Source organism: Phoxinus phoxinus (assembly GCF_949152265.1).
Source record: "Phoxinus phoxinus genome assembly, chromosome: 5".
Lineage (NCBI taxonomy): Eukaryota > Metazoa > Chordata > Actinopteri > Cypriniformes > Leuciscidae > Phoxinus > Phoxinus phoxinus.
The window spans coordinates 23,389,681-23,406,891 of record NC_136880.1 but is presented as its reverse complement, the minus strand read 5'-3'; the positions used below and the strand labels follow the sequence as shown (position 1 = coordinate 23,406,891).

Sequence of the window (17,211 nt, the reverse complement as noted above, 5' to 3'; positions counted from 1 at the left end):
AATGTTTACATTATTCTCTGTATACATAGTTAAGTATTTATTTCTATTTTATTTTATTTGTTGTACCTAATTTGGTTACAACCAAATTCAACTAGTAGACTATATCACAGTGAAAACCAATGCTTGATTTTTTTTTCTTTCTTGCACCTCATATTACATTACACAGTTTTACAGGATTTAACTCTTTAAAAGGATAGGTTGGTTAGCTGTGTAACATATAGGTGCACTTGGATTCATGTTTTATTTGTATTATTATATATTATTTTGCTCTTTTAGGGAGAGGTGTGTTTGCACTTGAGCACATTGAACCATCCACCTTTGTTGTTGAATACCGTGAGATTCTCTCTCAAAGTAAACATGTTAAAGATGTTCAAGGCAACTACTTGTTTGACTTCACATGGAATGGAACACGTTATTGGTAAGCTGGCTGTTTCTTTTTTGGTTTATTTATTTATTTTTGGTTCATATTCAGAGCAAACTAGTTGCATGTCATTCTAATAAAAACAGTTATGATTGCGATTGAGGTCAATATTGCAATTGGAATATGCAATTGCGATATAATAAACAAATGGTTTCATGAGTCTACTTGCTTGGATCTAAAGCAAAATACACAGATTAGTGATAATTCTGAAATGTGTATTTCTCAACTCAAACTAGCAACAACAACTAAATGATTGATAACATCGAAGCCATTGATGTCTGGATATAAATTAATCCACCCCCATTAAAAACATTAATTATAGCCATCCAACATTACAGTGATTCCATCATTTCAATTGAAAGCTATAATAAAAAATAAAAAAACATTTATTAGACTTCATTAAATATAACAGCTTTTAATTTAAGTGAACTTCAAATAATCCTCACATAAACCCATAATAAATGTCATATTTACCTGTGCCCTTCCTGTCTTTCAGGTATACAGAAATTTTATAAAGTTATCAAACATAATAAATAGACTAATCCTTATTAAAGCTACATAAGTTCTTTAGTCAAGAGCAGTGAGTAATTTTCTCTGTCCCCTTTGTTCTTTGATTAACTTTACTGACAGAAAGCTTTGGCTGCTGGCCCTTTAAGAGCAGCCGCTGCTGACAGAGACGCGGATCTCACATGCGCCTCATTCTCTCACAACTCTATACCTCCATCATAAGACTGCTCTTATGTTATGAAGATACTCGACAAATGACATTTTGGCATAATTGTGTGTTATTGTTCGTTCAAGCGCGAAAGAGAACTATTTCTGGCGCGTGTCTTTCTATGAGTCACAGTCGGACATTCAGCGCTAGGCTTGGAAATCGGTTCCAAACGTTCCGATTAGGGATGCAAATTATCGATTAATTCATTAATCATTAGTTGATTGACATTATCGATCGATTAACGATTAACTGATAAGCGGCTATTTTCCTGAGAATGTACATTTCTCACGGTATCAACAGTGTCTTTAACATAAAAAGCTAAATATTGCTTATATACTGAACAAAAATGCATGTTATGTTGCTCAAATTATGTTTTATTGTAACAGTTGGGATACGGTACAGAATGGCATTTATGTAGTTTAACAAAATAAATTATGCACAGAAAATTAAAATACATAAAAAATAATTGTGCACTGGCTCACCTGTTGCAAACATTAAGCAACATAAAATAAATGTTAAATAAAAATCTATATGAACTACTTGAAAAACTTGAAACATTAGCAGCACTTATTGATGCTTGGTCTGAGAAAGGTAACAGTAAGATTACTAGACCTGGAAACTTCAAATATAGAACTGAAGGGATGTCAATTTTCACAAATTCCCATGATCGATCGTAATTTAAATTAACGATCAGTTATGCGTCTGCTGCAGTGCATATGGCCAACAGCATGACAGGGTTTGTTAAACACGCTATGTTACTCACCAAATGAATGAGAATGGCTTTTAATCCAAATAAAGGGCTAGTAGGATTGTAAAATGTTTCGATGTGAATGATAATTAAATTAAATTAATTATTTAATAATCAAATATAACGACTAATAATACAACGTGTCACTCACCAACGCCGCCTCAGATGCGTGCTTGCAGTGTGTTACGTTAGACGTGCACTGAAACGCACTGAAAACGGCAACTAAACCCAATGAATTCACAACGATTTAATAAAATAGTGTTCTGATGTTATGTAATATGACAGTCCCAAATTAATCATCGTTATTATTAGTCGTGCATTGCTGCTTGAGCGGCGCGCGCTGAATGAATAACCGTTGAGCACTTTGCCAGCGCGTTATTTAACTCAAAGAAGCGCAACCTATATGAGATTAGTCCGATATATACAAAATAAACATTATATTACAAATTATATCTGCACAAAATGACGTGAATGCACAAGTGAACTTGAGTTACGTGCCATTCAGAATGACTCATGTTGTGGACGCGCTCTTCCTGGAACAACGTGACACGGCAACTAAACCCAAATACTTCACAATGTTTTATTACACTATTGTTCTCTTTATAATGTTATGTAATATGACAGTCCCAATAGTCATTATTAGCCGTGCATTGCCGTTTGAGCTGCGCGCGCTAAAGATCACGCTTCAACAATTCTTAACCAAATGCATCCAATATGAGATAAATCAGATATAGATAAGCGTACACATAATAAACTATTACAACTTACATTTGCACAAAACAAAAGGCTGCGAATGCACACGAAAACTTAGTCATGATGGTGTAAAATAGTCCCAAACATAACTCCGACGCGCTCGCTTGTGTTTCGCGGTTGAGCAGCACGCACGCGCATGAACCTGCTTAATCGATGATCGATAAGTTTGATCAATTAATGTATTATCGACAATTAATCGATCGTCGATTAATAGTTTGCATCCCTAGTTCCGATCCATCGGAATCGTACACGTCCACACGTTAACGATTCCACTAACGATTCCGAATGTTCCTTTCCATTAGGCTGGGAGATAAATATATTTTATTGATTAACTCGAATGTGTAGTGTACGTCGATATGTTTGAATGAAAATCGGTTTTCTCTTTAACATCCGCCGACGCTCGGTCTGGGCTCCCGTAGTTCCGAACGCGCTCAGCGCGTTTGCCATAGAGATACAAAAACAACAAAGCAAATGAACTCTTGGCTGCACAAGCACACCCTCCAAAAACATTTACAAACTTAATCTGGACGCAGGGCTGCCAACTCTCACGAATTCACCGTGAGACTCCCGCAGTTGTCACTTTCCACACGCTCTCACGCCACACATCCATTTTCTCACGCAGAGAAAGCACCGACAGAGAAACGTACGGTACTATTGACACTATACTAGAGAAACTAATTCTCAGCTCTCAGATTCTGTCAATTTAATTACAAAATTCAAACAATAAACACCGTTTTGGTGCTTGTAAATTGACGTGACAGATTTCAGTTCAAGCGGCACGTGAGCCGATCATCTGTTAGGCTACTACTAAGTTAATAGTAGCCTAAATTAACTTAAGTTCGAATGATCAATAAGTTATTTGAAAGATACAGTTCAACTTACCGAAATGTAATAAAATCGATCAAGTGTTATTCAACCTCAGAAAGAGGTCCATAAACACTAAACAGCTCAGTCACGTAATGTTACGTTCACCGGAAAGCCATTAAATAATCACAGCACGTAGGTAGACTTAAAAAATTGTCTGTTGAGAGGAGTATTTTGCTAAATATAATATATTACATATTTATTATATTTTTACCTATATCATTAATATATTATAAGGTTGTCATAAAAAAACACATTTTATTATAATTTGAGATGCTATTTTTAACCTTTAATAATAATAATACCAGCTGACAGGGCTCTGCATTAGGTGAGATTATTTTTGTCACGACACGCACACACAGGGAATTAGAGATCCAAGCGCAATGATATTTATTGGGTAATCCGTACTCACGATCAGTCCAGGCAGGGGTCAAATACCATGTAAGCAATCCAAACATAAAAATAAACAAACGACAGGGAAACAGGCTCAAAGCACAACGGAAGTGTGGGGACATTATACAAGGACTCCGTGACAAACACTGAAACAGACAGGGTATATATACACACAAGTGCAAACAAGGTGACGAGACAGCTGAAGGAAATGAACAATCAGTGACAGACAGGATTATGGGAAGTGTAGTGAAAATGCCTAGACACCGTGAAAACTGAGACCTCTAATGTTAAACCCAGGGAACCACCAGACACTGTGACAATTTTGGGAGGAGAAAAATTAACATATTAACGCATCTACTGTACCGAATATTTATCCAAAGGAATCGATATTGAATTAAGATCAGAATCATTGTTTTAGAAATGTTTACTTTTTTTTTAGAAATTTCAAAGCATTCAACTTCTGTATTGATATTCCACACTTGGTTTTCATTCTCTAAAACCACTTTAAATGAGACATTCAAAGCCAACAACTCTCAAAGCCACCCTGTAAGTGTTCAGCAAATAGTACAGGAATCGATATGGGAATCGATAAGGAATCGCATCGATAAGCAGACTTGACAATGGCATCGATATCGATAATTTCTTAACGATGCCCATCCCTATTCAGCGCGCTCTCTTTTGACTTGTCTCGCATGAATGGTTTTAAGCAATCGCATGAGAGCATTATCATGTAACACTAGCCAAAGGATGACAAAAAATAACAGATGCTGCGTTAATTGCGTACCAGCCCATTGTTTATTTTACATAAAATCTCAGCATTTTGCGTCATATAATTGCACAGGCTTGACATCGCGATTACGATTGCGATAAGATTAATCGTGCAGCACTATTACAATAGCAGATTTGCTATGGTTCTCATAACATGAGGAACTTATTAGTTAGTGATAAATAATCAATAACATGGTTATTTTTCAACTGGGGTATTATTTTTTTACCTTAAGTGGATCATCTGACCTATTAAATTCTTAGGAAGTCAAGTTAACTTTCACAATGTGTATTTGAATATAGGTTAAATAGGCCAAGGTTAGCCTAACCCAAATGTTCAGTTAGAACCGTATGTTTCAGTGTGTGTCTATGTTTTAAGTTTCTTACTGCACTATTTTTATCACAGCATAGATGCAACAAAAGAGTACGGTGGACATTCACTTGGACGACTGGTGAATGATCCAAATTGCAAAGTCAAGACAATCATTGTTGACGGAAGGCCACACCTGTGTCTGTTTAGTATAAGACATATCTTTCCAGATGAGGAAGTCACATACAACTATGGGGATTCCTCTTGGCCTTGGCGTTTAAGGGTGAGTCTCTTAAAGAATTTATCACTGAAAGTCAACCATGTTCTGTATTTCATGAATGTTAGTTTTTTATATGATGCAGATTATTTTTAAAAATTCTGCATGTCTGCTTTGTGCACGACGGAGCAATGAAAGGGACACTAGATATTTAGACTTTGGTTGATACTAGAATTAGTTGCGGTGACCAATTGGCAAACATCCTTGCCTCAGTGTTGTACCTGTCTTTCTCATAATTACAGGAATTGTGTGACGAGACATCAGTGGCTGTGACTGAATGCATTGTGAATCCTTCTTCATCAGTGAAACAGAAAGTAAGTGAGCGCATGTTCCTTCATTGTTTTCTTCTCTTTGACACAGGCAATGTTAAGTGTAGGATGGTTGGGCACCATACTAGACTGGTTGACGTGGACTGTCGTCTTAAAGACCCTGTTGTGACGTCTCAAATTCGAGTAAAATGTACCTTGCTCGGTTCATTCATTTTCATAACTCGTGCGTTGGGGGATGGGCATGACACTGACCTGAAATGTAAGGACAGTTCTCCACTACGAGGACCGTCATGTCAGGGATAGGGTTTGAGGAAAAGATGTTGCTTTGGGTATGTGTCGGCTGCTTCTTTATTGTGGATAAGCTGTAGACCCAATATGCACACTTTTCAATCTGGATATGCTTTGTGACTTTCAGTCACAGAGATGTAAACTGTTAAGGCCCATTCACACTAACCATAACTGTGTTAGGGTCCAACCAGCAGACGGTAACGTTCTGTTTATTGTGATCGCATCTTTGACTGCCGCTTATATATTGAAGCATGTTATAGCAGAATTGATTCCGATTGGCTGTCAATTAAGCAATGTATCGCAATACAAAAATGCAACAATATATATTGTGGATAGTGACAATATGTATTGTGTATAGGACACCCAAAATAAAAATTACTGTTTGAGGGGAAACAATCAAGTTTACCGAGTTTTAGTGTCAATACTACATTAAACTACTATATATATATATATAATGCAGTGGGGGAATATTTGTGGGTCCTGATAATGCTAAATGTCTTTTGTTACCAGTGAAAAGTGGCCTACATTAATTTAAATATATCTAGTTGGTGACAGAGTGCAAGCATATTTGTCTAAAACAAATCCATCCATCCATCTTCTTCCGCTTATCCGGGGCCGGGTCGCGGGGGCAGCAGTCTAAGCAGAGATGCCCAGACTTCCCTCTCCCTAGCCACTTCCTCTAGCTCTTCCGGGGGGACACCGTGGCGTTCCTAGGCCAGCCGGGAGACAGTCTCTCCAGCTTGTCCTAGGTCTTCCCCGGGGTCTCCTCCCGGTGGGACGCGCCCGGAACACCTTCCCGGGAAGGCGTCCAGGAGGCATCCGGAACAGACACTCCACCCATTTGCATTAACCCTTTGAGCCCGACGGCATCGTCCACGACGCCACACGACTCCTCCGATAAATATTTATATTATTTGATTGATTTTCTTACCGTTTTTTGCAGCAGAAAGCTAACGAGCTAGCCGTCACGGGGGTGTCTTTGGTGTCTTTCTAGCCTTTACAGAAGTTTTTCTATCCAGCCTGGAACTTGTGCGTCCTTTCAGAGTGTTTCAGCAATAAATCCAAACGCTTATATCCAAGTTTTATCCACTTGATGTCCATAATTTATACATTTTCTGTCATTTTTGCTAGCTGCCATTTTGGATATCACGTGATTCTTTGCGTGAGGTTGTTGACCAATGACAGGCTGATCCGTCGTCCACGTTGGTGTGCGTCATTACGCATGAACCAAGGCTGATATTGTGGAGAGAGAGACGCACGGCACAGTGGTTTCGAGGGGAGAGAGAGAGAGACGCACAGAAAGACGCGAGTTTTGAAGAATATACAGAGAATAATGGATCGTCAGAGATTGAGAAACATGGATCTAAATCAAGCGCTGGCCTTTTTTGATGCCATGGAGGATGATGGATTTTCTGGAGAAGAGAGCTTTTTGACTCATGAGGAACTAGATTACCAGGATGGTCTAGACCCTGCTGAAGAGTAAGTTCCATTTATTTATTTACTGTAAAAGTATATTAAAAAAAAAACTAATAAAATAAAATAATAAAATAAAATTTCTAAATATGTAATAATAAGTTCTGTAAAAGTAGTATTTCGTTTTCTATGTTTGTTACAGAGTAGTAAGAGTTGTGGATTACACTTTGTCTCAGCCATTGTTTGTCTGAGTTTACCTAGAGATACAAACAAAGGATAGTGGGGGGTTGGTCACACCTTTTAGCTGTGGAGAGAATGTCTCAAGGATGTTGTAGTGGGGGGTTGGTCACACCTTTTAGCTGTGGAGAGAATGTCTCAAGGATGTTGTAGTGGGGGGTTGGTCACACCTTTTGGCTGGGGAGAGAGTGCTCATATTATAGCTGTGGTGGGTTGGGGGGTACAGTAGCAATCTCAGCCATTGTTATCTTATGTGAGAAATCGCATACAAAAACACTAATTGATCTGATATGTATGATCTAATATTTTGCTTTATTTGTTTTACAGTCATGATAATGAAGACACCAGCCCACCCACCCGAGCCAGACAGGAAAGCTCCCATTCTTCCGCTGAGGAGGGTCCTCCCACTTCTGCTGCAGCATCCCAGCCTTCCACTTCTGCTGCAGCATCCCAGCCTTCCACTTCTGCTGCAGCATCCCAGCCTTCCACTTCTGCTGCAGCATCCCAGCCTTCCACTTCTGCTGCAGCATCCCAGCCTTCCACTTCTGCTGCAGCATCCCAGCCTTCCACTTCTGCTGCAGCATCCCAGCCTTCCACTTCTGCTGCAGCATCCCAGCCTTCCACTTCTGCTGCAGCATCCCAGCCTTCCACTTCTGCTGCAGCATCCCAGCCTTCCACTTCTGCTGCAGCATCCCAGCCTTCCACAACTGCTGCAGCATCCCAGCCTTCCACTTCTGCTGCAGCATCCCAGCCTCCCACTTCTGCTGCAGCATCCCAGCCTTCCACTTCTGCTGCAGCATCCCAGCCTCCCACTTCTGCTGCAGCATCCCAGCCTTCCACTTCTGCTGCAGCATCCCAGCCTCCCACTTCTGCTGCAGCATCCCAGCCTCCCACTTCTGCTGCAGCATCCCAGCCTTCCACTTCTGCTGCAGCATCCCAGCCTCCCACTTCTGCTGCAGCATCCCAGCCTCCCACTTCTGCTGCAGCATCCCAGCCTTCCACAACTGCTGCAGCATCCCAGCCTTCCACAACTGCTGCAGCATCCCAGCCTTCCACTTCTGCTGCAGCATCCCAGCCTCCCACTTCTGCTGCAGCATCCCAGCCTTCCACTTCTGCTGCAGCATCCCAGCCTCCCACTTCTGCTGCAGCATCCCAGCCTTCCACTTCTGCTGCAGCATCCCAGCCTTCCACTTCTGCTGCAGCATCCCAGCCTTCCACTTCTGCTGCAGCATCCCAGCCTTCCACTTCTGCTGCAGCATCCCAGCCTTCCACAACTGCTGCAACATCCCAGCCTTCCACTTCTGCTGCAGCATCCCAGCCTTCCACTTCTGCTGCAGCATCCCAGCCTTCCACTTCTGCTGCAGCATCCCAGCCTCCCACTTCTGCTGCAGCATCCCAGCCTCCCACTTCTGCTGCAGCATCCCAGCCTCCCACTTCTGCTGCAGCATCCCAGCCTCCCACTTCTGCTGCAGCATCCCAGCCTCCCACTTCTGCTGCAGCATCCCAGCCTCCCACTTCTGCTGCAGCATCCCAGCCTCCCACTTCTGCTGCAGCATCCCAGCCTCCCACTTCTGCTGCAGCATCCCAGCCTTCCACAACTGCTGCAGCATCCCAGCCTCCCACTTCTGCTGCAGCATCCCAGCCTCCCACTTCTGCTGCAGCATCCCAGCCTCCCACTTCTGCTGCAGCATCCCAGCCTCCCACTTCTGCTGCAGCATCCCAGCCTTCCACAACTGCTGCAGCATCCCAGCCTCCCACTTCTGCTGCAGCATCCCAGCCTCCCACTTCTGCTGCAGCATCCCAGCCTCCCACTTCTGCTGCAGCATCCCAGCAGCTGCCAGGAATAGGCTAGAGGATGGATACCCGACCCGAGCCCGACGGGACCCGCCGGTACCCGACGGGCCGGGCCGGGTTCGGACAGATATTTAGAATTGATGTTCGGGTTCGGGTCGGGCTCGGTCACATCAACGCGAAGGCATTGAACATTTTAAATTTAAAACAGGTTATTATGTAGGTAGCCAATGTGCCTGATGCTTTCACTTGATGCAAACGTTCGTTTTTGTGATTAAAATATATGTAAAATATTACCATAACATCTGTCTTCCTTTGTGCGGAAATTTGTTTATGTAGCCGTGGGCCGTGACAACGAAACACGTGCATGTACGCCTGTGTTACGTGCGCTTGTTGCTCCGCGCGGTGACACGCTCATCTATTGACATTTCTGAATCTCTTCCTTAAGTTGCTTAATAAAAGCGGGCTTTCCACACAAACAAACGTACATGTGTCATTAGTATGAGAATAAAAAAACCGGAATTTTAACTTTCGGTCTCGGGTCGGGCTCGAACATAAATATCTGTATGCCTGTCGGGCTCGGGTCGGGTTCGGTTACTGCTCTGTCGGACGCGGGCCGGGCTCGGACAGAAAAATTCGGCCCGATCCGCACTCTAGAATAGGCCATGGACGGCTGCAGTCACGGTCTAGAGGGAGAGCGCGGTCAAGGTCAAGATCCAGATCCGGCAGCTTGAGGGGTCGACAGAGTCCTGAATCCACAAGGTTCGAGATCTAGATCACCACAGCCAGCAGCCCCAACTCCATCATGGAACAGTAAGAGTCAGCCAGACATCCCTCCAGTGCCCAAAAGGTTCGTCCCAACAATAAAGCCAGGACATCAGCTCAGCCCCACATCCATATACACACCATTGGACCTTTTCAAACTTTTTGTCAGTGACAGTGCAGCAACCACTTTGTGTAATAACACAAACACAAACGCTGCAAAAAAAACATTGCCAGTGGCAAAATATATTCCTGGAAAAAAATTAACTGTTCAAGAATTTTTCCAATATTTAGGACTGACTTTCTTTTTTGCACTGGTGAGACTGACAAATATCCGGGACTACTGGAGGACAAACACCATTTTCAGCCAACAGTTTCCCCACTCAGTGATGGCACGTGACAGGTATCAGGTCATTTCCTGGAACATCCACATGAGCGACCCTGATGAAGATGTCCACAACGACCGGAAGAGAGGGACACCAGCTTATGACCGGCTGTTTCGTCTGAAGCCCCTTTTAGATGACATCAAACATGCATGCAGAGCATTTTATCGCCCACGGCAGAACCTTTCAGTGGACGAGAGGATGGTGGCAACAAAGGCTCACACTGGCATGACGCAATATATGAAGGCGAAGCCAACTAAGTGGGGCTTCAAACTTTTTGTGCTGGCAGACAGCAGCATTGGGTACACTTTAGACTTTGCTGTATACACGGGGAAGTCTGTGTTTGCTTCTGGTGTAGGACTGGTATACGACTCGGTTATGTCCCTCATGAACAAATCATTCCTAGGGAGTGGCTACAATGTGTATGTAGACAACTTCTACACAAGTCCAAAGCTATTCATGGATCTCTACAGCATGAACTTTGGAGCATGTGGCACCTACAGGGACAACAGACGAGGATGCCCCCGCACAACCACAAATGCCATGAACAAAAAGGATCCTAGGGGCACCATCAGGTGGATCCGTGACGGCCCTCTGGTTTTCGTAAAGTGGATGGACACTCGGGAAGTCTCTGTCTGCTCCACAATTCACCCGGCCTTCTCTGGCAACACAGTTCAGAGAAGGGTAAGAACTCAGGATGGAGGCTGGAACACGAAATCCATTCCATGCCCAACCCCTGTCACTGAATACAACAAGAATATGGGAGGTGTTGATCTTTCTGATCAACTCATCCAATACTACTCAGTTCACCAAAAACCATTTCAGTGTAAAGTGGTCCTTTTCGTGTTACACAGGACCAGAGACTAGTTTTCCCTGTGTGCTTATCTGCTGATATTTCACATGGTCCGAAACGGTTTAGATTGTAGGCCTGGAATACATTTTAATTGTTGCTTTTTACCCCTCAGGAAAAAGCCAAATGAATCAGGATGAAACTGAGAACTCCAGAGGTATTTAAACATTTGGGTATATTAAAGTTATTTCATGTATATACATATAGGTGTATAGGTATACATATGTATGTTTGTTTGTTTGTTTGTTTGTTTGTTTTACAGAGACCAAATTGAGGAGAATAGTGAAAAGGCCATGGAGCCCAAATGAAGTGAATGCTGTCATGAAACATTTCAGAGTCCATATTTCAAAGGGACACCTTGCAACAAAGGCAGAGTGTGAGCAGTGCAAGACTGCTGAGGACCCTGTCCTGAGAGAAAGAACGGCCCAAAATATAAGGGATTTCGTGAGGAACCGAGGTTTGATGTTGAAAAAGAAATTATCTTAGAGTTCTTCGAGAGATCAGTGTTGCCTTCCATTAAAGGTTGTATCAGCGATTTTAGGCCCAAAAAAGGCCCAAATATAAATGATCACATTCATCTAATTTTTCCTAACGATCCGCTAGCTGCCCGCCCCATAAGTATGCCGTCCAAAAACCGCGTCTCTGTAGGCAGCCTAGGCTCTGAGATCTGCACACAAAAGGTGGGGGTGTTGTGGTTTGAGATTTTGCGGTGATTGGTTGGAACACTGTTTATTTTGGTTTTGGTGGCTGGTGAAACCCATTGTTTTTGTGTGCAGATCTCAGAGCCTAGGCTGCCTACAGAGACGCAGTTTTTGGACGGCATGCTTATGGGGCGGCAGCTAGCGGATTGTTAGGAAAGATTAGATGAATGTGATCATTTATGTTTGGGCCTGAAATCGCTGATACAACCTTTAATGTCTGGGGGTTTTGTTCTCTAAAGTGTTGTTGGGCCAGAAGAGTGTTCAAGACATCCTTTTATTTACTTTTATTAAAACACTGTTTTGAAAGAAATTTACAAATACATGCATTTACTGGAAGGCAATTTAATTTGGTTTTATTTCCAGTGTGTTGCTGTGGTCATTTTGAGGCACACTCCCTCATGCACTTTAGTCCCATAATGGTTAGAGATGTACCGATCACAATTTTGTATTGTAATCCAATTCCGATTTTTACGAGGTTGACCTGCCGATACCGATTTTAGCCGATTCCGATTTCATTTTTTCTAACCACTTAACAGCACACACATTTATTTTCTATATGTTTTTTTTTATAAAACACCATATACTTCTACCCAAACTGAATAATAAAAACAAGTTTAAATGGGTGAATTTTCTATAAATATTTTTGAGTCTTCATTTTCTTTTCTGACATAGCCTATTCCAGTTCTTGTTAAAACACACTAGACATGCAAATTCAGTGCATTTTTGGCACTTTTTGTGTGAAATCATATTTATTTTGCACCTCAAAAAAACTGCTTTCACTTTAATTGAGTTTGAGCAGCGCAGCAAAAATAGACTCTGCGCTTCACTGCTGCTCACGCGACGCTCCTGCTTGACGCTCACGCTCTGCTCCTGCTCCCGGTGTGATGCACTCATTGATTAACATGCACGCCGAAAAAAATACGCGCCTCTCACGCTTGCGGTGTGAAACTGACGTAATTCATGAGGTTTTCTACATGTGCGTTCCGTGTGCACGTGTGATGCTGATGTTGCGCGATGTTAATCATGCAGCGCCAGAGTGCGTTTGACCGGTATAAAATCGGTATATGTCAGACTGACTGGCCGATCGCCGGTCATGGCCGATCACGTGAAAATCGGCCAATTCCGGTCCCAAGCCGATCAATCGGTGCATCTCTAATAATGGCCTTATTAGACCTCAGTTGTTGAGCCTTTTTTTACCATTTGCAAAATAAAAATTGCCCTTTTCAGTTTAATTTTGTTAGTTTTTATTGGCTGTCTAGTTGCATTTCTTCATCTAATTGTCCTTTAACTAGTCTTCTATGAAGTGTAAAACTTGCTGATCTTTAATCCTTTTCTCCAACCAGGTTCATTTTGCACCACGTGTATATGTTGGTTGATATAGCAACAGCACATTGTAGCACTATTTCCTTAGGTGTGCGTATTACTTTTACAGGTTTAGTGGCAGCAAAAAGATGCACAATCATTTGTGAATTCACTCTTTAACGTAGAATAGTTGATTTGGTTTAGTATGGTTAACTCTAATACAGGTACTCCTGCTATGTGTGGAGTTAATCGTGATGTCCATTTAAACCCAGTTTGTCCTCATAATCAAGGGTTAGTCGGGTGTTTGAGAGTGTGTATGTGTGTGTGAGAGAGGTCCAGTTAAATCCAAAATGTCCTCATAATCAAGGGTTAGTTAGGTGTTCGTGTGTGAGAGGTCCAGTTAAACCCAAAATGTCCTCATAATCAAGGGTTAGTCAGGTGTTTGAGTGTGTGTGTGAGAGGTCCAGTTAAACCCAAAATGTCCTCATAATCAAGGGTTAGTCAGGTGTTTGTGTGTTTGAGAGTGTGTGTGTGAGAGGTCCAGTTAAACCCAAAATGTCCTCATAATCAAGGGTTAGTCAGGTGTTTGAGTGTGTGTGTGAGAGGTCCAGTTAAACCCAAAATGTCCTCATAATCAAGGGTTAGTCAGGTGTTTGAGTGTGTGTGTGAGAGGTCCAGTTAAACCCAAAATGTCCTCCTAATCAAGGGTTAGTTAGGTGTTTGTGTGTGTTTGAGAGTGTGTGTGTGAGAGGTCCAGTTAAACCCAAAATGTCCTCATAATCAAGGGTTAGTCAGGTGTTTGAGTGTGTGTGTGAAAGGTCCAGTTAAACCCAAAATGTCCTCATAATCAAGGGTTAGTCAGGTGTTTGTGTGTGTTTGAGAGTGTGTATGTGAGAGGTCCAGTTAAACCCAAAATGTCCTCATAATCAAGGGTTAGTTAGGTGTTTGTGTGTTTGAGAGTGTGTGTGTGAGAGGTCCAGTTAAACCCAAAATGTCCTCATAATCAAGGGTTAGTCAGGTGTTTGTGTGTGTTTGAGAGTGTGTATGTGAGAGGTCCAGTTAAACCCAAAATGTCCTCATAATCAAGGGTTAGTCAGGTGTTTGAGAGTGTGTGTGAGAGAGGTCCAGTTAAACCCAAAATGTCCTCATAATCAAGGGTTAGTTAGGGTTGTGTGTGTATGCATGATTCATATGGTTACAGATGTACAGTTAAACCCAAATGGTCAGCAATGTTCATTTAGATAATAATACCAAGTCTTGAACAATCTTCTCTTTTCACATTAACAAAACCCAAACCCAATCAACTGGAAATATTTAGCTTTATTCAAAACTATCTTTAGACAAAACTTCTTAAAATCTAATGAATAAATTAAGACTGACATTCAAGGTTCAATTATGAAAAATACTTGTGGGTGAATGCATTTGTCAGTGATGGTTAAATAGTAAACTCTCCTTTTGGTTTTTTATTTTCTTAATTTTTAAAGCTAAAATATTTCCGTATTTCACTTTCCCTCTTCTCTCTTCTCTCTTCACTCACTTCACACCTGTTAAATCTCACATTACAAACTCAGGTTAGTTTTCTGAAATCTCTCTTAAAGTTTAAGCCAGGGTGAACAATTGCTGATAATTTCTTGTTTTGTTTTTCTATATGCTGGTATTGAAACAAACTTAAGTGATGTGGCACTCTCATGGGTAAAGTTAGTCCAGGTTATACCAGGTTAGTCCTCATAATTAATGGTCAGATGTGTGTGTGTATGTGAGTGATGTCCAGATAAACCAGGGTAGTCCTCATAAGTCATAATTAAATCAGGAAACGCCCACTCCTGCCCTGTCCTTACAGTGCTTTAGTTTGTCAGGTCTTCATATTACCAGACTGTTTCATTAGAATTAAATTCTGAGCAGTCAGATTTTTACCCCATGCCATAAGGAGCAGTTTAATATTTTTTATTAATGTCTATGACAAAGGGAAAGGTGGGTCCCCATAAACCAGGATGGATCTTTTTAGGGGGAAAAGTCCTTATAAAGCACCCGTACCAGTATGTGTGTGTGTGTGTGTGTGTGTGTGTGTGTGTGTGTGTGTGTGTGTGTGTGTGTGTGTGTGTGTGTGTGTGTGTGTGTGTGTGTGTGTGTGTGTGTGTGTGTGTGTGTGTGTGTGTGTGTGTGTGTGTGTGTGTGTGTGTGTGTGTGTGTGTGTGTGTGTGTGTGTGTGTGTGTGTGTGTGTGTGTGTGTGTGTGTGTGTGTGTGTGTGTGTGTGTGTGTGTGTGTGTGTGTGTGTGTGTGTGTGTGTGTGTGTGTGTGTGTGTGTGTGTGTGTGTGTGTGTGTGTGTGTGTGTGTGTGTGTAAGTGCCCCTATGTGGGCCTTCTGTGCTCTTCAGAGAATGGTTTTGACACATCCCATGGAATGCATGGTCCAGAGCCAGCACTGTCAGTTTTCCTTTTTGGCCTCCTCGGGAGACAAAAGAGAGTGGGAAAGAGAGAGAGGAAGAGAAGGAGAAAGAAAAAGAGCGCTGGAATGTTAATGAGAACCATGTGGGACTCCTGGAAATTTGCTGTTGTTAATGTCAGAGCATAATGTATGTCAACACAGAGCAAAGCTTCTCGTTTGCTTTCATAATGCTTCGTACAAAAACAGTGAAGTGATCCGTGCAGTGGGAATTGATCAGAAGTCTCAGTTTATCGATGTTTTCTTCTAACTCAATCTTTAAAGTGTGTGAATGCTCGCTCTCGGGCAGATGGTGTTGTGACAGGCCAGGGGCCAGACGTTGTTGGAATGTTGCAGGGTTGCTATGGATACCTGTTCTTTAAGGCCCAACAAATAAGGAGTGGGGAATGTATTACAGTGGACCCTAAATCTCAGTAGAGCATGAAAGAAAATGTTTTTATATGAGAAGACATTTGGCGACGCAGACGGCATGCATCAATGAGACAGACTGCAGGATACACTGAAAGCTGGTTCTGTTTTATCTCCTGCAGTGCCAAGATACTTCATGTTTATGATGTGTTAGACTAAGCGTTCAGTCTTGCTTTATATATATATATCTCTCAAAGACATTCTATAGCCTTCATGTCCTATATCATTGATTTTTAAAGTCCTAAACTGGTGCCAAAGTTCTGCCTAAAAGCAATATACAGTGGATATATTAAGGAAATAATGAAGGGCACAATAAGTTGACAAATGAACCTAAACTATGGTTTCTCGGCTTCCATCCCAATGACAAGAAAATATTTCTGGAATACATTTGTGAAATGTTTAGTTTAATTTAAAATTAAAAATACAAAGTGAGTATTTTTTGTTAGAATACTTTCACCTAGCCTGGGTTTCCCCATACTGCCTTTGCGCTTTGTGATTTTATTCACGTTGAAAGGCAGTCTGGATACCATGGACCAGATTTTCGCCTCATCTAGGGAACCAATCACAGAACGGGGAGGGAGCATGACGACAACTATGCGACACAACTAAGCAGTTTGTTTATATCTATAGATTCAACATGGCAGCAGACGCGACCCTCATGTTTATCTTGCACAAACGGCAATAGTCGCTGAACGTCATTGTTTACACAAAAATATCTTACCCATCGTCTTCTTCCTTGTCTTATTTCTGTCGCTACATGCGTCATCTGGTATAATGGAAACGACTGGCTATGAGCTACGTACAGGCGCATTTGATAGACATTCTTAGCACCCAATAAACGGCGCCGGGCATTCGTAAACACCGCTTAAATACGAGAAAATTTACATGTGGTTCCCAGACCCAAGTCTCAAGTCTCAACGAGAATTGGGTCTGGCGTTAGCCAGGATAACTTTCACCTATCCTAACCTTAAAATCACCATGAAATCAAAACTGACAATTCTTATTTGTATGTAACATTGCCGTATTTATTATAAATGATTTATCTGTGGAATTTTTTTTTTTTATGTGCCCTTTAATCAAAATAACTTCCCCTCCCTCTTGCAAAGCACATCTCATC

At 41.9% G+C, this 17,211-nt stretch overlaps 1 protein-coding gene across 2 annotated transcripts in view; it reads left to right on the top strand.

The window, feature by feature from the left end:
* LOC306999396 (histone-lysine N-methyltransferase set-1-like) overlaps positions 1-13,170 on the top strand; it is a 14,826-nt gene extending 1,656 nt beyond the window's left edge. Inside the window, exons 2-6 of one of the 2 annotated variants that reach the window (XM_079614039.1) lie at positions 277-418; positions 5,066-5,252; positions 5,489-5,560; positions 11,355-11,396; positions 11,502-13,170. In XM_079614039.1, coding sequence (XP_079470165.1) covers positions 277-418; positions 5,066-5,252; positions 5,489-5,560; positions 11,355-11,369 — 416 coding nt within the window. In that variant the 3' untranslated portion in view covers positions 11,370-11,396; positions 11,502-13,170. Of the gene's footprint in view, positions 1-276; positions 419-5,065; positions 5,253-5,488; positions 5,561-6,934; positions 7,321-11,354; positions 11,397-11,501 lie in introns of those variants that run through there. The other variant, XM_079614038.1, reaches the window with a different exon arrangement.
* Positions 13,171-17,211: the final 4,041 nt, after the last annotated feature.